The 20,092-nt window shown below is 39.2% G+C and overlaps 1 protein-coding gene across 6 annotated transcripts in view; it reads right to left on the bottom strand.

Annotated features, from left to right (window-relative positions):
* MFSD14B (major facilitator superfamily domain containing 14B) overlaps window positions 1–20,092 on the bottom strand; it is a 133,420-nt gene that overhangs the window by 77,848 nt on the left and 35,480 nt on the right. For 5 of the 6 annotated variants that reach the window (XM_023738596.1, XM_023738597.1, XM_004384214.3 and 2 more), the window contains exon 2: window positions 6,571–6,666. In XM_023738596.1, the coding sequence (XP_023594364.1) occupies window positions 6,571–6,666 (96 nt within the window). Of the gene's footprint in view, window positions 1–6,570; window positions 6,667–6,783; window positions 6,905–20,092 lie in introns of all 6 variants that reach the window. The other variant, XM_023738593.1, reaches the window with a different exon arrangement.

Below are 20,092 nucleotides of genomic sequence, written 5' to 3'. Positions count from 1 at the left end.
ATTTGTTATTACTGGTTTTTTAATCCTACCCATTCTAGTGGAAGTGAAATGGTATTTAATTGTGGTTTTGATCCCATCTCTCTGATGGCTAATGACACTGAGCACCTTTTCATGTGTTTGCTGGCCATTTGAATGTCCTCTTTGGTGAAATGTCTATTCAAGTCCTTTGTCCATTCTATGGCTGGGTTATTTGTCTTTCTGTTGTTAAGCTGTCAAAGTTTTATATGTATTTTGGTTATTAGATTCTTGTCTGATACATAGTTTCCAAAGATATTCTCCCAGTTGGTAGCTTGTCTTTTCATTTTTTGGTAAAGTCTTTTGATGAACAAAAGTTTTTAATTTTTATGAACTCCTGTTTATTTACCTTTTGTTGTTTGTGCTTTTGTTATTATATTAGATAATCCACTGTTATAAAAGTTAAGCCCAAAAGCCTGCCCCTACATTTTCTTCTAAGAGTCTTATGGTTTTAGATTTCACATTTATGTCCTTAATCCATTTTTAATTTGTTGTATGTACGGTTGTATGGTGTGAGGCTTGGATCCTGTTCCATTTTTCTGCACATGGAAATGCAATTTTCCCAATACTATTTGTTTAAAAGACTTCTTTCTCCATTGAAAAAAATTAGCACCCTTGTCAAAAATCAGCTGATCATAGATGTGTGGGCTCATTTCTTGACTCTCAATTCTATTCCACTGGTCAGTGTGTGTATTATTAAACCAGTACCAGGCTGTTTTGATTACTGTAGCCATATAAAATGTTTTGAAATCAGTGTCAGTCCTCCTAATTAGTTATTTCTCAAAATTACTATTTGTGGCTTCTTGCCATTCCATATAAAGTTAAGGAATTGTTTTTCCATTTCTGTGAAGTAGACTGTTGGAATTCTGATCGGGATTGACAACTTCCCAAATCTGATGAAAAACATTAATCTACAGAACCAAGAAGTTCAACGAACCCCAAGTAAAATAAACAAAAAGACTTCACACCCACAGACTTATATAGCATATCCAAACTGTTGAAAAGACAAGAGAAAATTTCTAAAGCAGCAAGAAGAAAAAAAAAAACATCACCACATACAGCAGGGGCCAATCAACTTTATCTGTAAAGGGACAAGTAGAAAATATTTTAGGATATACAGTCTCTGTTGCAATTGCCCAAGTCTGCCACTGTAATGAAAAGTCAGTCATATTCAATATGCATGTATCTGTTCCAATAAAACTTTATGTAAAATAAAATTTGAATTTCATACAATTCTCATGTCACAAAATAACTTTTTTTTTCCCCAACTACTTAAAAATGAAGAAACCACATATGTATCCGGTAAGACTTGAATAACCAAAATGCATATAAACTTTGACAACTTAACAACAAAAAGGCAACCTGATTAAAAAATGGGAAAGGACTTGATTAGACATTTCACCAAAGAAGACATTCAAAAGGCCACCAAACACATGAAAAGGTACTCAAACATCATTAGTCATCAGAGAGATGCAAATCAAAACCACAATGAGATACCATTTCACTCTAAGATGGCTAAGATTTAAAAAAAGAAAAAAAAAAAAAAACCCAGAAAATAACAAATGTTGGCAAGGATGTGGGGAAACTGGCAGGGGAATCCTTATCCCTTGCTAGTAAGAATGCAAAATGCTACAGCCATTGAGGAAAACAGTATGCTGGTTCCTCAAAAACTAAAAATAGAACTACCACATGACCCAGCAATTCCACTCCTTGAAACCAAAGATTCAAACAGAGACATGTAAACCAACATTCACTGCAGCACTGTTCACAATAGCCAAAAGGTGGAAAAAAACCTAAACGTCCATCGACGGATGAATGGATAAATAAAATGTGGTACATACCTACAACGGTATGCTAGTCAGCCAGTAAATGAAATGAAGTCTCAATACATGCTACAATATGGACGAAGCTTGAAGACATTACGCTAAGTGCAATAAGTCAATCACAAAAGGATAAATATTGGATGAACTCAATTATATAAAAGGACAAGAAAAGACAAATGGATAGAGAACAAAGTTGACTAGTGGTTACCGGGGGTGGAGGAAGGGGGAAATACGGTGTTAACGATGATGGAAAAATCACATTGATTAAGGGTAGGGGTGAACAGCTGATTATTGTAATTGTCGTCAGTAAGTTGTACACTTGTAAAAAGTCGAATTGGCAAAAGTTGTGTAATAGATATATTTACAACAACAACAACAAAAGAAAGAGTAACTGCTGGGGCTGCTTATGTACAGTCAAAAACCTCATGGGATTTAGTTCCTTGGTTTGGAGGTCATGATTTCATGGGACATCCCAGTTAACTGGCCTCATACTGTGTTCAGTGATTCTGTTCTTCCTCCTAGTTCATTGTGCGGTGCCTGGGGTCTTAAAAGCCTGCAAGCGGCCATCAGAGGCACAATAATTAGTCTCTATTCACCTGGAGCAACAGAGAAAGAAGAAGAATAAGGAATAGGAGGGAGATATGGAATGCGTGGCTAACCGCTTCCATGAAACCAGAAGAAGAGGAAGGTGCCTAGCTACCATTACTGAACATTTTGATCAAGGATTCTACAGAAGAATCTTGATCAAAGGGCGGAAAATGCAGAACAGAATTTCAAATTTTTATGGACTCCAGATTTTCTGGAGCCACGGAGGCTGGATGAACCCCTAGTGCCCTTGAGATAATCTTTAAAACTTAAACCAGAAATATTCCCTCAAATCTTCTTAAAACCAAACAATAGTTTAGCTTAACTAGTAAAAAAATGTCTGCTGTGAACATTATGTTCTTTTAAGAACCGTCGTAAAAGCTGGACTATATGAAGAAGAATACAGCATAAGGATTGGAGGAAAACTCATTAACAACCTATAATACGCAGATAACACAATCTTGGTTACTTAAAGTGAAGAGGACTTGAAGCACTTACTGACGAAGATCAAAGACTACAGACTTCAGTATGGATAACCCCTCGACATAAAGAAACAAAAATCCTCACAACTGGACCAATAAGCAACATCATGATAAACAGAGAAAAGATTGAAGTTGTCAAGGATTTCATTCTACTTGGATTCACAATCAACACCTATGCAAGCAGCAGTTAAGAAATCAAAAGATGCACTGCACTGGGCGAATCTGCTGCAAAAGACTTCTTTGAAGTGTTAAAAAAACAAAGATGTCACTTTGAGGATTAAAGTGCGTCTGACTCAAGCCATGGTATTTTCAATCACCTCATATGCAAGCAAAAGCTGGACAATGAATGAGGAAGATCAAAGAACTGATGCTTTGAATTATGGTGATGGTGAAGAATATTGAGTATACCATGGACTGCCAAAAGAACGAACAAATCTGTCTTGGAAGAAGTAGAGGCAGATGCTCCTTTAGAAGTGAGGATGGCGAGACTCTGTCTCACGTACTTTGCAAGTGTTATCAGGAGGGACCGTTCCCTGGAGAAGGACATCATGCTTGGTAAAGGAGAGGGCCAGCAAAAAAGAGGAAGATCCTCAACAAGATAGATTGTACAGAGGTAGGGAGGGAAAATTACCGAAGAGACAGTAGTCACGAGTTAATACTGATGAAGAGAAAGGCAATACACAACATGGGAGAAGTCAGCACAACATGACCAAGGCAAGAGAGGACACTGAGAGGAATGCAGGAATAAAGGACAACTATGGTAACTACTGTAGTATAGATAATCCTGCAACAATAGAATCAAAAACAATAATCTATAAATTGACACATAGATAGACAGACAGACAGATATGCCAAGAGGTGAAGGAGGGGGTAAGGGAACACACCCATCAGCAAATACAGGTTCAGAGGTGAAAATTTCTAAATACATGACTGTAGCTGCTCCTCACAAATCAATACAGACAATAGAGCACACAAGTGGCACAGTCAGGGAAACCTCTTAGACATAAATGAACACCTCACGGGATGAAGTTTCCAGGCTCAAAGGCAAAGGACCACAGACCTGGGGGACTTCTACATCAACTGGCACAACAGTTCTTAAAGGCAATGCTCTACATCCTACTTTGGTGAGTAGCGTCTGGGGTATTAAAAGCCTGCAAGCAGCCGTCTAAGATACAACTATCAGTCTCCTCTAGTCTGGAGCAAAAACCAAGAAAACCCAAACTTGCTGCCATCGAGTCGATTCTGACTCACAGCGACCCTACAGGACAGAGGAGAACTACCCCATCGGGCTTCCAAGGAGCGGCTAGTGGATTCGAACTACCGACATTTTGGTTAGCAGTCCGGAGCAAAGGAGAGGGAAAAATACTAAAGATTCAAGGGAGCAATTAGTCCAAAGGACTAATGGACCACATGAACCACAGCCTACAAGATCCCGAGGCCAGAAGAACTAGATGGTGCCCAGCTCCCACTACTGACAGCTCTGATCGGGATTATTACAATAGAGGGTCCCAGATAGAGTAGGAGAAAAACGTAGAACAGATGATCAAATTCACAAAAAAGACCAGACTTACTGGTCTGACAGAGACTGGAGGAACTCCTGAGACTATGGCCCCCAGACACCCGTCTAATTCAGACTTGAAGCCACTCCCAAAGTTCATCTTTCAGCCAAAGATTAGGCAGGCCTATAAGACAAAAATAACATGTATGAAGAAGAATGTGCTTTTTAGATCAATCAAGTACAGGAGTTCAAATGGGCAACACCTGCCCAGGAACAAAGATGAGAAGGTGGCAGGGGACAGGAAAAGTGGACGAATGGACACACAAAGTGAAAGAGGGAGAATGCTGAAACAATGTGGGATTGCAGCCAATGCTGTGAAACAACTTGTGTATAAATGTTTGAATGAGAAACTAATCTGGTCAGTAAACTTTCATCTAAATCACAATTAAAACAAACAAACAAACCCCTATGGGGTGGTTCTACTGCGCCTGTAGGGTCGTAATGAGTTGGAATTGACTTGATGACAACAGTTTGGACCAATCTCCTATTTACTATGTTCTTAAGCCAAAGGCTATCAATGTTTGTTAACATTCACGTAAAGCAAATTACAAACTTCAACAATACTCTGCCACTATTTCCTCTATGGTATCTTAAAGAAGTTCCTAAATACAGCAGCCCAAGATTCTGGTTTTAATGGGTGTGCAGTGCTACCCTGGGGGGAAAAATTAAGTACATTTTGTGGTTGTTGTTGAGAATACACAAAGCAAAACATACACCATTTCAACAGTTTCTACATGTACAATTCAGCGACACTGATTACATTTTCGAGTTGTGCAACCATTCTTACCCTCATTTTCTGAGTTGTTCTTCCCACATTAACACAAACTCACTGGCTCGTAAGGTTCCTAGCTAATCTTTCAAATTGCTGTTGTCAGTTTGATCCCATATAGATAGCTCTTAAAAGAGCATACTGCTTAGGGCAGACATTTTTTACTCATAAAGCTAAACTACTGTTTGGTTTTTAGAAGACTTCAAGGCATATTTTTAGTTTAAGGTTTAAAGATCATCTCAGGGCAATAATCTCGGGGATTCATCCAGCCTCCATGGCTCCAGGAAGTTTGAAGTCTATAAGAATTTGAAATTCTGTTGTGCATTTTCTTCCTTTTAGTCAAAGATTCGTCTACAGAATCTTTGATCAAATGCTCAATAATGGCAGCTGGGCATCATCCAGATATTCTGGTCTCATGGCAAAAGAGGCAGTTGTTCAGGGAGGCAATCAGCCACACATTCCATATCCTCCTCCTATTCCTGACTCTCCTTCTTCATCTGTTTCTCCAGGTAAATAGAGACCAATTGTCGTGCCTTGGATGGCTGTTTGCAAGCTTTTAAGACCGTAGGCACTACATAACGCTCTAGGAGGTAGTCTGTCTCAGGTAAAATAGAAGCAATAAACACGCTATTGGGCCAATTAACTGCAGTGTCCTATGAAACCATGACCCTAAACCTCCAAATCAAGGAACCAAATACCATGAGGTTTTTGGTTGTACACAGGCAGCCTCAGTAGCTACTCTTTTTTATTGTTGTTGCTGTAGCTATCACACAACTTTTGCCAATCAAACTTTTTACAAATGCATAACTTATTGACAGCAATTGCAATAATAGTCTGTGCTACCCTACCCTTAATCAACGCAATTTGTTCAAAAGCGGAAAAAACACAGAACAGAATTTCAAATTCTCATGGACTCCAGACTTTCTGGGACCATGGAGAATGGATGAACCCCTGAAACTATTGCTCTGAGATAAATCTTTAAACCTTAAACCAAAAATATCATGAAGTCTTCTTAAAAATCAAACAATAGTTTAGCCTAATGATTAAAAAATGCCCGCCTTAAGCATTATGCTCTTTTCAGAACTATCTATATGGATCAAAAGATTAGCTAGGAACCTTAGGGGGCAGTGAATTTATGCTAATGGGGGAGGAACAACTCAGAAAAGGAGAGTGAGAATGCTTGTACAACTCGAAGAATGTAATCAATGTCAATGAATTGTACATGTAGAAACTATTGAAATGGTTTTGCTGTGTATATTCTCAATGCCAACAAAATAAAAAAAAATAGTAATTTTTCTTCTGATCTCATAAGTAATGATCCAGTTTAGCAATACTTACAGTTAACATAGGAGTTGTCAACAGGCCCCATGCAAAGAATTCAAGGAAGATGACAATAGCAGCATGGTATACACTTGGTCGACCAAAGCCTTGTAGCTAAAAAAGAAAGAGAGTTATTATGAAAAATGGTAAACAAATATAGGAAACCCACTATCTTAAAAAGGCCTCTAATAAAAATAAATAAATAACCTTATAAAATAAATTTGGATTTACCTATAATTATTTAAGATAAAACTTCATTTTGTGCTATCCTTGATTTCTTCACTCCCGTAATCATGGTAGGTGCCAACATTATAGACTTTCCACTCGTCCGGTCAAGGCAAATCACTGGAGCCTTGGTTAAAAAAAAAAAATCAACTGGGCCTTCAAGAGACGAAGATTCAAGGACCTGATTCTGCCTGTTACTAATGTTTTCCTCAGCAACTTGACTTCTCTAGGCCTTAAGTTTCCTTAGCTAAGCAATGAGAGAGATAGGCATAGGGGTCATATACACAAAAGCTTCAGAGGCAGCATAGATTATTTAAATGACTTCGGGGGGAGGAGGGGCAGTAGAGAATAAGGACTAGGTCAAGTGTTAAGTTTAAAAAGGCATTCCATAACTAAAGGTGTTAAAATCTAGCTTTTTGTTTTAAAGACTGCCTATTCTGCTAGTTTTTTGCAGCTGTTAATTTGTGACTTCTGGAGAAGAAATCTAAAATCTCTTGCAATTTAATATTCTTTGACTACATGACAATACTATCCAAAGCAATATACAGATTCAATGCAATCCCTATCAAAATCCCAACATTCTTTTTCACAGAAAAAGAAAAACTCATCCTAAAATTCATATGGAATTTCAAAGAACCCAGAATAGTCAAAACAATATTGAAAAAGAAGAACCAAGTAGGAGAACTCACACTTCCTGGCTTCAAAATTTACTAAAAAGCAACAGTAATAAAAGAAGTGTGGTACTGGGATTATAAAAGACATACAGATCAATGGGACAGAATAAAGTTCAGAAATAAACCCTCACATATATGGTCAACTGATTTTCGACAAGGGTGCCATGACTATTCAAGGAGGAAAGGACAATCTTTTCAACAAATGGTGCTGAGAAAACTACGTATCCACAAGCAAAAGAATGAAGTTGAACTCTTAGCTTACACAATATACAAAACCCATTGCCATTGAGTAGATTCCGACTCATAGCGACCCCACAGGACAGAGCAGAACTGCCCAATAGGGTTTCCAAGGAGTGGCCAGTGGATTCAAACTGCCGACCTTTCAGTTAGCAGCTGAATGCTTAACCACTGCGCCACCAGGGCTCCATACAAAAGCCAACTCAAAATGGATCAAAGACCTAAGTCTAAGAGCTAAAACTGTAAAACTCTTACAAGAAAACATAGGACAACAGCTTTGTGACCTTGGATGTGAATGTGGATTCTTAGATATGACACCAAAAGCACAGGCAATAATAGAAAAAAACAGATAAATTGTTGTTATTGTTGTTAGTTGCCGTCAAGTTGGTTCCAACTCATAGCGATCCTACATAAAACAGAATGAAACACTGCTTCACTCCTGCGTCATCTCCACAATTCTTGCTATGTTTGAGCCCACTGTTACAGCCACTGCATCAATCCATCTCGTTGACAGTCTTCCTTTTTTTGCTCATCCGCTAAAATCAATCAAAATTAGAAACTTCTGTGCATCAAAAGACACCATCAAGAGAGTGATGAGAAGAAAGTCCATAGGACAGGAGAAATATCTGCAAATCATGTATCTGATAGGGATTAAAACCAGCTCCTGTCGAGTTTATTCTGACTTACAGCAACCCCATGCGCGTCAGAGTAGAACTGTGCTCCATAAGGTTTTCAATGGCTGATTTTTTGGAAGTAGATGGGTAGGACTTTCTTCCAAGGTGCCTCTGGGTGGACTCGAATCTCCAACCTTTTGATTAGCAGTCGAGAGCATTAACCATTTGTACCACCCAGAGAGTTTGAGAAGGGATTTTCAGAATATACAAAGACTCTTACAATTCAACAATAACAACAACAAATAATTTAAAAATGGGCAAAGGATTAAAATACAATTTTTCGAAGATATACAAATGGCAGTTTTGTTGTTGTTGTTCTTAGGTGCCACGGAGTTGATTCAACTCATAGTAACCTCATGTGACAGAGCAGAACTGCCCCCATAAGGCTTTCTTGGCTCTAATCTTTACAGAAGCAGATTGTCAGGTCTTTCCCGTGCAGCAGCTGGGTGAGTTCCAACTGCCAACTTTTCAGTCAGCAGTCAACTGCTTAACTGTTTCAGCCACCAAAACCCCACTGCTGTCGAGATGATTCCGACTATGAGCAACCCTACAGGACAGAGCAGAACTGCCCCATAGGGTTACCAAGGCTGTAATTTTTAGAGTACAACACTGTCAGTGATAGGATAATATCCACACGCCTACAAGAAAGACTAGTTAATACGACTATTATTCAAATTTACATACCAATCACTAAGGCCAAAGATGAAGATTTTTACCAATTTCTACAGTCTGAAATTGATCAAACATGCAATCAGATACGGTGATAATTACTAGTGATTGGAATATGAAAGTTGGAAACAAAGAAGGATTGGTAGTTGGAAAATATGGCCTTGGTGACAGAAGCGACACTGGAGATCGCATGATAGAATTTTGCAAGACCAAAGACCTATTATTCATTAGAAATACCTTTTATCAACAACACAAATGGCAACTATATATGTGAACCTCGCCGGATGGAATACACAGGATCAAATTGACTACATCTATGGAAAGAAACGACGGAAAAGCTCAATATCATCGGTCAGAACAAGGCTAGGGGCTGACTGTGGAACAGACCATCAATTTCTCATATGCAAGTTCAAGTTGAAGCTGAAGAAAATTAGAACACGGCCACGGGAGTCAAAGTATGATCTTGAATATATCCCACCTGAATTTAGAGACCATCTCAAGAATAGATTTGATGCGCTGAACACTAATGACCAAAGACCAGATGAGTTGTGGAATGACATCAAGGATATTATACATGAAGAAAGCAAGAGGTCATTAAAAAGACAGGAAAGAAAGAAAAGACCAAAATGAATGTCAGAAGGGAGTCTGAAACTTGCTCTTAAATATCAAGTAGCTAAAGTGAAAGGAAGAAACGATGAAGTAAAAGAACTGAACAGAAAGATTTCAAAGGATGGCTCGAGAAGACAAAGTAAAGAATTATAATGACATGTGTAAAGACCTGGAGTTAGAAAACCAATAGGGAAGAACACGCTCAGCATTTCTCAAGCTGAAAGAACTGAAGAAAAAATTCAAGCCTCAAGTTGCAATACTGAAGGATTCTATGTGCAGAATACTAAAGGATGTAGAAAGCATCAAAAGAAGATGGAAGGAACACACAGTCACTGAACCAAAAAGAACCAGTCGACACTGAACCAAGAGACAGCATATGATCAAGAACCGATGGTACTGAAGGAAGAAGTCCAAGCTGCACCGAAGGCACTGGCGAAAAAGAAGACTCCAGGAACTGATGGAATATCAACTGAGATGTTTCAACAAACGGATGCAGCACTGGAAGTCCTCACTCATCTATAATAAAAAATTTGGAAGACAGCTACCTGGCCAAGCCCCTGGAAGAGATCCATACTTATGCCTATTCCAAAGAAAGGTGATCTAACAGAATGTGGAAATTATCGAAAAATATCATTAATGTCACACGCAAGTAAAATTTTGCTGAAGATCATTCAAAAGTGGTTGCAGCAGTACATAGACAGGGGACTGCCAGAAATTCAAGCCGGATTCAGAAGAGGACGTGGAACCAGAGATATCACTGCTGATGTCAGATGGATCATGGCTGGAAGCAGAGAATACCAGAAAGATGTTCACCTGTGTTTTATTGACTATGCAGAGGCATTTGACTGTGTGGATCATAACAAATTATGGATAACACTGTGAAGAATGGGAATTCCAGAACACTTAATTGTGCTCTTGAGGAAACTGTACACAGACCAAGAGGCAGTCATTCAAACATAAAAAGGGGATACTGTGTGGTTTAAAGTCAGGAAAGGTGTGCGTCAGGGTTGTTATTCAATCTGTATGCTAAGCAAATAATCCAAGAAGCTGGACTATATGAAGAAGACTGCGGCATCATGATTAGAGGAAGACTCATTAACAACCTGCATTATGCAGATGACAACCTTGCCTGCTGAAAGTGAAGAGGACTTTAAGCACTTACTGATGAAGATAAAAGACTACCGACTTCAGCATGGATTACACCTCAACATAAAGAAAACAAAACTCCTCACAACTGGACCAATAAGCAACATCATGATAAACCAAGAAAAGATTAAAAGTTGTCAAGGACTTCGTTTTACTTGGATCCACAATCAATACCCATGGAAGCAGCACTCAGGAAATCAAAAGACGCATTGCACTGGGCAAATCTGCTGCAAAAGACCTCTTTAAAGTGTTGAAAAGCAAAGATGTCACTTTAAGGACTAGGGTGTGCCTGACCCAAGCCATGGTGTTTTCAATTGCCTTATATGCATGTAAAAGCTGGGCAAGGAATAAGGAAGACTGAAGAAGAACTGATGTCTCTGAATTATGCTGTTGGCAAAGAATATTGGCTATATCACGGACTGCCAAAAGAACAAACGAATCAGTCTCGGAAGAAGTACAGTCAGAATGTCTTTTAGAAGCAAGGATGGTGAGATTTCGTCTCACATACTTTGGACGTGTTATCAGGAGGGATCAGTCCCTGGAGAAGGACATCATGTTTGGTAAAGTAGAGGGTGAGCAAAAAAGAGGAAGACCCTCAAAGAGGTGGAATGACACAGTGGCTGCGACAGTGGGCTCAAGCATTAACAACGATCACAAAGATGGCACAGGACCGGGCAGTGTTTCGTTCTGTTGTATATAGCGTCGCTATGAGTTGGAAGTGACTCGACAGCACCTAACAACAACAATCTTTACAGAAGCAGACTAAGACATCTTTCTCCCATGGAGCAGCTGGTGGGTTTGAACTGCCAACCTTGCTTATAGCAGCCGAGCACTTACCCACTGTGCCACCAGGGCTTCTTAAATGGCCAATAAGCACATGAAGAAAATGTTCAGTGTTGTTAGCATTTAGGGGAAATGCAAATCAAAACCACAATGAGATACCACTTCACATTTAATAGGATAGCTATCATTGAAAAAAGAAAAGTTTTACTGAGAATATGAAGAAACTGGAAACCTTGTGCAATGCCAGTGGGAATGTAAAATGGTGACGCTGTTGTGGAAAAGTTTGGCAGTTTCTCAAAAAGTTAAATACAGAATTTACCTTGTGTCCCAGAAATTTCACTCTTAGGTATATATGTCCAAAAGAATTGAAAACAGAGACTCAAAACAGATACTTGTACACAAATGTTCACAATACTCACAGTAGCCAAAAGGTGGAAACAACCCAATTGTCCATTAAAAGATGAACAGATAAACAAAACGTGGTATACGCCTACAATGGAATATCATGCAGTTATAAAACAGGAATGAAATTCTGATACATATTACAACATGGATGAGCCTTGAAGACATTATGCTAAGTGAAATAAGCCAGACATACACATACACACACATACATTGTATGATCCCACTTACATGAGGTACCTAGAAGATACAACTTCAGAGACAGAAGCAGAATAAAAGTTACTAAGACCTAAAGGGTAGTTATTTTTTAAGGAGTATAGAGTTTCTTCTAGAGATGATAAAAAAGATCTGGAAATAGATAGTAGAGATAGTTACACAACATTGTGAATGTACTTAGCACCATTAAATTGTACGTTCGAAAAGGGTAAATTTTATGTATATCTTACCACAATAAAATAAGAAGTCAAAAAAAAAAAAAAGCCCATACTTTTAAAAATTGAATGAATGAACAGATGGACAAAAATATAAAAGCATTCTGGAGGAAAAGGGAAGAACTAGTGTCATTCAATATTAGAGCAGGGCTTGGCAAACTATAGGCCCTGGACCAAATCTAGCCCAAACACATTGAAAACCCACTGCTGTTGAGTCGACTCTGACTCATAGCAAGGACCATACAGCAACCCAACAGGACAGAGCGGAACTGCCCCATAGGGTTTCTATGGCTGCAATTTTTATGAAAGCAGATTGCCACATCTTTTACGTTTATCAGGTGAGTGCTTAACAACTGTGTCACCAGGGCTCCTTAAATCCAGTCCACCATTTGTTTTTGTAAATTAAGTTTTATTGGAACATAGTCAAACTTACTCATTTACATCTCTGGCTGCTTTTGTGCTACAACGACAGAGCTGACTAGTTTCAACAGAAAACAGTATGGCCACAAAGCCTAAAATACTAACAGGTACTTTACAGTAAAACTTTGCCAACCCCAATATAAATAAATGGAATACTGTGAGGTAAAGAATTTAATTTTTCCCAAAGAATTTGACCTTTGTCCTTGGTTCCTGAGGGATAAGCTCTAAAACCTTGGAATTTCCCTAGTGATTGTAGTGTCTTTGTTATTTAAGAGGCCTCCAGACCACACCTGAGAGTTCATGATAATAAGCTGACTCTTAGGTGGAGGCTGACCAGGCCAGAAAGACCACCTCCTGATACCTGGGGTTCTCAGGGGGATAGAGGTATGATTCAATCAATCATGGACACTCTGACTAGGGAACCTTATCAGACCTCGTCCTATGTGTCCCTTCTTTACACTGGTCTTGAGTTGTCTTCTTTTACTGTAATAAAACTGTAATTGTAAGTACATAAACACTCCTCACTTACCGATATGGTTAGGTTCCAAAGACCAGGTAAAAACTGGCGTTATGTGAAAATTAGGCTATAGGCCACACCCCCAAGGAAACTCTCTTTTCAAATGACTGGCTGCTCTCATCAGATCACAAAATGGAGGATGATTACATCAGATCACAAATGGAGTATGACTACATCATTACATAACTACCAAATTACATCATTACATAACTGCCAAACCACTGAGAATCATGGCCCAGCCAAGCTGACACATAACCTTAACCATCACAGCCAGTGTTACTCTCGTCTTGCACCTCAGAGTTGGTTACTGCCAGATGTCCATTTTTAACATGCATAACAGTTGGACAGATTTTTTTTATTACTGTCATAAGTGCAAAATGTCGGATGAGATAGTGAGGAGTAGGTGCACAGTGCTTTTCTAGGTTCTGTGAATCGTTCTAGCAATTAACAAACTGAAGGAAGTAGTGGAAGGCAGCAGGTCAGAAGTGAAAGGGGCTGGGGACCCCCAAATTTGTAGCCAGCAGGTCAGAAGCGAGAGGAATCCTGGGACCCCCAAGTGTACACGTGGCATCCTAAAGTAGTGGGAAAACACCAAATTTGTAGCCAGCAGGTCAGAAGTGAGGGGAACCCCTGAGCTTACAACTGTTATCCTGAGGGAGTAGTGGGGAAACACCAAATTTATTGCCAACAGATCAAAAGTGAGGGTGTCATGGGGAATCCAAGCTCGCGGCTGGTAGCTGGCATCTGATGTCTTGGGCAACATTAGCAGTATGGAGACCTGCGCCCTTAAACTTGTGAGATATGACCTAGCTCCAGGTAGTTGAGGTCAAAGGAGTAAGTGCTGCATGTGCCGCTGGTGTAAGAACAGAAGTGGAACAGAGGGGAAAAGAACTGATAATAAACTGATTTGGACTGATCAACCTATATCTGGTGTCAGAGAAGTAGCATTTGACTTTTCTACAAAAATGCAAGTGGGAGTTCACAAGTTATCAACAACCCAATACCATAATTTAGTATCTGAGAAGCTGCTGACATACCGTGACTCCCTGAGTAGAGGCAGGTGCTTCCCCGCAACATCCCTGTATCTTCTTTTCCATTTAGAACAAGACTTCCTCCTATACTACCCTACACCTCTCAAAGGCAAGGATCTCATACTATTTCCCTAAACTCTGCAAATAATAGGCATCTATGGCAGTAATGGTCAGCTTCCTAACCTGCCTAATAGACACTTGCAAACAGATCCCCAACTCTGTTCATGTTTCAGTAACCATGTCCTTAAGTAGACCTCTTTGAGACTGCAGGCTGGAGGGCTCCCCGGGTCCAGGAGTTGGATTTTGACTAGCTAACTCAATCTTGATAATTCCATGGTTTAAGACAGGAATGAGGCACATGGCCCAATTATGGTCAATGAGCTATGAAGGCAAATATGTGGGAGTACTTAGGGATATTTCTTCACTCTTTAAGGGGCACATAACAAAACATTATTGCTTCCACCTCTGGGGCACTGTTTTATAAAGATGTGATAAATACTTAAGAGTTGCTCAGCCATCTTCAGACCTCAAGCGGTCAATCATGAGAATCAAAAGCCAGCATACTGGGAACAGCAGAACATAGGGATATAATGAGCCCAGATCCTTGGTGATATCATTAAGCTGCTGAGGTAATAAGCACTCTATTGCTGGACCTCTAATTATTTGCAATAATAAATCCTCTTATCGTAATGTACATTTATTTTACATAATATTAACCTAATAATAATGAAATATTTGAGTTTGAATTTTTATGAGTAAGCTAAGGAACTAAGAACATGACTGTGCGAACTGTTGGCTCTATCGTACTTCTGAGCAGAAAGCAAAAATATTAAAATGTATTCAAATTGAAAAATGGTATTCCATAGTTGAAGAAAAGTACTACCAACAAGATTCATATTCAGTCATTTCTCATTACTACTGAAGATACATATTAAAAGTATGTTTCACTATGAGTTCTCAGTATTTTGATAACTCACACATTTGCTACTTTTTGCCTATACGACTCACATCTATCTGGTCAGTAAAATGCTCCATTAAGAAAAAAAAAGGAGAAATTCTTTAGCTGAAATTTTTAAAATATATTTAAACACAAAGATGAATACAAATGGTTTTTAAAAACAAATAAATGACTATACCTCAAGAATTTGCTTTTCTTCCTCCCACCTAATACTATTATTATTATTACTTAAAAATCTAACTTTACTGCTCATCTCTCCAGATGAAATAACTTTTTAATGAAAATTATAAAAATCTTCTCAGCAGTACATTAAATAGGTGAATAAATGATATGCCTATCATGTTGGATGGATTGTTGTTGTTGTTGGGTGCTGCCCAGTCAATTTTTGACTCATAGTGACCTCATGTGACAAAGCGTTCTCTAGGCTGTAATCTTTATAGCAGTAGATCAACTGGGTCTTTCTTCCTTGGAGCCACTGGGTGAGTTTGTACTGCCAACCTTTCAGTTAGCAGCCAAGTGCTTAACCACTGCACCACCAGAGCTCCTTGTTGGATAGATTAAGCATTCATTAAATGTTTGTAAAATAAATGCTTTTTGCTCAACTCTTAACAATGTATCAAATACTTAAAGCAAATACCCAACTTAAAGCAAATCAAGATGCCGAGAATTGTCTGTTTTGGTAAACAGTCCCATCTCTATCAACATTCTTTAAGAATGAAAATATCAAACTCCAAGTAATTAATTCATTCAACAAATATTTGTGGAGCTTTGTGGAACTCCACTATATATCAGCTTCCTTGGAAACTCTATGGGGCAGTTCTACTCCTTCTGGCTGCTCAAAATTGTTTTCATGTGACCCCCGACCATCTTCAAACCAGTAATGGCATGTCGAGTCCTTCTCACACTTTGAATCTTTCCCTTCTGTCTTTTTCTGCCTTTCAAAAGGCTCATATGATTAGATCAGGCCCAAGCAGGGCCAGTGGGCTGCCTGATGCTGTCTCTGGTTGTTTCAAGACCAGGAGACACTAGGCTTGGGCTCAAGTTCACCAGAGCAACTTTAAGCACCACAATGGGCAGACTCTGGTCACATGGAGGTTTTCTGAGTTCTTCTACACGAAACCAGTCCAGCAATTACAAACAAGGGAGCACTCATTCCTCCCCTTTGCTGATGTAGCCCACCAACAATACTTTTAGAGGTTCATCCAACCTCCATAGGTCCAGAAAGTCTGGAGTCCATGAGAATCTGAAATTCTGCTCTACATTTTCCCCCTTTTGATCTAAGATTCTTCTAAAGAATCCTTGATCAAATGTTCAGTAATGGTAGTCGGACACCATCCAGTTCTTCTGGTCTCATGGCAAAGAAGGCAGCTGTTCATGGAGGCAATTAGCCACACATTCCATATTGTCCTCCTATTCCTGACTCTCCTTCTTCTGTTGCTCCAGACGAATAGAGACCAATTGTGCCTGGTACTACCCAACAAAATAGGAGGTAGAACAAACGCACTAAACATGTTATTAGCCCAGTTAACTGTGATGTCCCATGAAACCACGACCCTAAACATCCGAATCAAGGAACCAAATCCTATGAGGTTTTTGGTTGTATATAAGCAGCCTCAGTAGCTACTCTTTTTTGTTGTTATTATTGTTTAAATATAGCTACCACAAAACTTTCACCAATTCAATGTTTTACAGGTATATAACATATTCCTGACGTCAGTTACAATAATCGGCTGTGTAACCCTACCCTTGATCAATGTGATTTATCCATTACCTTTAACACCAGTTTCCCTCCCCTCTCCCGCTCTTGGTAACCACTAATAAACTTTGGTCTCTATACATTTGCCTTTTCTTGTCTTTTTGTCTAAGTGAAGTCACGCAATATTTATCCTTTCGTGATTGACTTACTTCACTCAGCATGATGTCTTCAAGCTCCATCCATATCGTAGCATCTATCAAGAGTTCATTTCTCCTTCTGAGTAATATTCCATTGCGTGTATGTACTGTATTTTGCTTATCCATTTATCTGTTGATGCATTTAGTTTGTTTGCACCTTTTGGCTATTGTGAATAATGCTGCAATGAACACTGGTGTACATATGTCTGTTCATGTTGCTGCTTTCAAGTCTCTTGGGTATATTCCTAGCAGTAGAAGTGCTGGGTCATATGACAATTCTATTTTGAGTTTTGAGAAACTGTCACACTATTTTCCACAATGGTTGTACCTTTTTGCATTCCCACCAGCAATGAATAAGGGTTCCAATTTCCCCACATCATCACCAACATTGTCTTCTTTTTCCTTTTTTTTTTTTAAATCTTAGCCATCCTCGTGCGAGTGAAACGGTATCTCACTGTGGTTCCGATTTGCATCTGCTGTTGTTGTTAGGTGTCGTTGAGTTGGTTCCAATTCATAGTGACTCTATGAACAAAAGAACAAAACGCTGCCTGGTCCTGCACCAACCTCACAACCGTTGTTATGCTTGAGCCCATTGTTACAGCCACTGTGTCACTCCATCTTCTTGAGGGTCTTCCTATTTTTTGCTGGCCCTCTACTTTACCAAGCATGATGTCCTTTTCCAGAGACTGATCCCTCCTAACAGCATGTCCAAAGTATGTAAGACGTAGTCTCGCCATCCTTCCTTCTAAGGAGCATTCTGGTTGTACTTCTTCCAAGACAGATTTGTTCGTTCTTTTGGCAGTTCATGGTATAGTCAATATTCTTCACCAACACAATTCAAAGGCATCAATTCTTCTTCGGTCTTCCTTATTCATCATTTAGCTTTCACACGCATACAGGCGACGAAAAACATCATGGGTTGGGTCAGGCGCACCTTAGTCTTCAAGGTGACATCTTTGCTTCTCAACACTTTAAAGAAGTCTTTTGCAGCAGATTTGCCCAATGCAATGCGTCTTTTGATTTCCTGACTTCTGCTTCCCTGAGTGTTGATTGTGGATCCAAGTAAAATGAAATCCTTGATAATTTCAGACTTTTCTCTTTTATCGTGATGTTGCTTACTTGTCCAGTTGTAAGGATTTCTCTTTTCTTTATGTTGAGGTGTAATGCATACTGAAGGCTGTGGTCTTTGATTTTCATCAGTAAGTGCTTCAAGCCCTCTTCACTTTTAGCAAGCAAAGTTTTGTCATCTGCATAACACAGGTTGTTAATGAGTCTTCCTCCAATCCTGATGCCCCGTTCTTCCTCATATAGTCCAGCTTCTTGGATTATTTGCTCAGCATACAGACTGATTAAGTATGGTGAAAGGACACAACCCTGATGCACACCTTTCCTGACTTTAAGCCACATAGTTTCCCCTTGTTCTATGCGAACGACTGTCTCTTGATCTATGTACAGGTTCCTCATGAGCACAATTAAGTGTTCTGGAATTCCCACTCTTCACAGTGTTATCCATAATTTGTTATGATCCACACAGTTGAATGCCTCTGCATTCAATAAAACACAGGTAAACATCTTTCTGATATTCTCTGCTTTCAGCCATGATCCATCTGACACTAGCAGTGATATCTCTGGTTCCACATCCTTTTCTCAATCTGGCTTGAATTTCTGGCAGTCCCCTGTCTATGTACTGCTGCAACCACTTTTGAATGATCTTCAGCAAAATTTTACTTGCATGCGATATTAATGATATTGTTTGATAATTTCCGCATTCTGTTAGATCACCTTTCTTTGGAATAGGCATAAATATGGATCTCTTCCAGGGGGTTGGCCAGGTAGCTGTCTTCCAAATTTTTTATTATAGATGAGTCAGCACTTCCAGTGCTGCATCCGTTTGTTGAAACATCTCAGTTGGTATTCCGCCAATTCCTGGAGCCTTGTTTTTAGCCAGTGCCTTCAGTGCAGTTTGGACTTCTTCCTTCAGTACTATCAGTTCTTGATCGTACACTACCTCCTGAAATGGTTGAATGTCCACCAATTCTTTTTGGTATAGTGACTCTGTGTATTCCTTCCGTCTTCTTTTGATGCTTCCTGCACCGTTTAATATTTTCCCTGTAGAATCTTTCAATATTGCAACTTGAGGCTGGAATTTTTTCTTCGAGATCTATCCTGAAGTACAGTGCTGCCAGTGATAGGATAATATCCATATGCCTACAAGGAAGCCCAGTTAATACAACTATTATTCAAATTTACACACCAACCGCTAAGGCCAAAGACGAAGAAATTGAAGATTTTTACCAACTTCTGCAGTCTGAAATTTATCAAACATGCAATCAGGATGCATTGATAATTATTGGTGACTGGAATGCAAAAGTTGGAGACAAAGAAGGATTGGTAGTTGGAAAATATGGCCTTGGTGATAAAAACGATGCTGGAGATTGCATGATAGAATTTCGGAAGACCAGCAACTTTTTCACTGCAAATACCTTGTTTCACCAACATAAACGGCAACTATACACGTGGTCCTCACCAGATGGAATACAAAGGAATTAAATCGACTACGTGTAAAAAGACAACGGAAAATTAAATATCATCAGTCAGAACAAGGCCAGGGGCCGACTGCGGAACAGACCATCGATTGCTTGTATGCAAGTTCAAGTTGAAACTGAAGAAAATTAGAACAAGTCCACGAGAGCCAAAGTATGATCTTGAATATAACCCACCTGAATTCAGAGACCATCTCAAGAACAGATTTGATGCGTTGAACACTAATGACCAAAGACCAGATGAGTTGTGGAATGACATCAAGGACATCATACATGAAGAAAGCAAGAGGTCATTAAAAAGACAGGAAAGAAAGAAAAGACCAAAATG

Source organism: Trichechus manatus, unplaced genomic scaffold, assembly GCF_000243295.1.
Source record: "Trichechus manatus latirostris isolate Lorelei unplaced genomic scaffold, TriManLat1.0 scaffold00120, whole genome shotgun sequence".
Lineage (NCBI taxonomy): Eukaryota > Metazoa > Chordata > Mammalia > Sirenia > Trichechidae > Trichechus > Trichechus manatus.
Note: the sequence above shows the minus strand (reverse complement) of the source record. Positions and strands in the feature narration are given on the sequence as shown.